The 477-nt window shown below is 57.2% G+C and overlaps 1 protein-coding gene across 1 annotated transcript in view; it reads right to left on the bottom strand.

Moving 5' to 3' along the window:
- The window catches only part of AMOTL2 (angiomotin like 2), an 8002-nt gene that overhangs the window by 2544 nt on the left and 4981 nt on the right, over positions 1-477 (bottom strand). The window contains exon 5 of the mRNA XM_017729387.1: positions 2-72. Coding sequence (XP_017584876.1) covers positions 2-72 — 71 coding nt within the window. The remainder of the gene's footprint in view (position 1; positions 73-477) is intronic.

Here is a 477-nt window from a genome sequence, read left to right on the forward strand (position 1 = left end):
GGTCCTCGTTGGCGCTGCGCAGCAGGGACACCTCCCGCTCCAGCTTCTCCTTCTCCTGCTGGTGCTCATAGCCTGCAAAAAAAAAACCCCACAAGTCTCAGACATTTGGCTTCCCTAAGGCTGATCCATGAAGCCCTGCAGAGATTCTTTGCTCCCCAACATCTGGCCGTGCCACCCCTTCCTCCAGATCTTCTATCAAATGGGGGTCAGGGGCATTCCAGCCACTTGGGCAGATGGCCAAAAGCATCCACGTGCCACATTCCAGCCTAAATTTTAGCTCGGGAAGGGTGAAACCTGCCTAGCACGAATCCAGCCACCTTAGGGAAGGGGAGGCAATTCCTCCTGCTAACAGCAACACCACGTCTCTCTGCTGAAATGTAGGTACACTTTCCCCCAAAAAAAGCCCAGGCTGGCACGGCTGCGAAGTGCAGGAGGGAGGAAGCAGAGAACGGCCGGGCCGGCGTGGGGCGGGAGTGC

Source organism: Corvus brachyrhynchos, unplaced genomic scaffold, assembly GCF_000691975.1.
Source record: "Corvus brachyrhynchos isolate BGI_N302 unplaced genomic scaffold, ASM69197v1 scaffold63, whole genome shotgun sequence".
NCBI classification, from domain to species: domain Eukaryota; kingdom Metazoa; phylum Chordata; class Aves; order Passeriformes; family Corvidae; genus Corvus; species Corvus brachyrhynchos.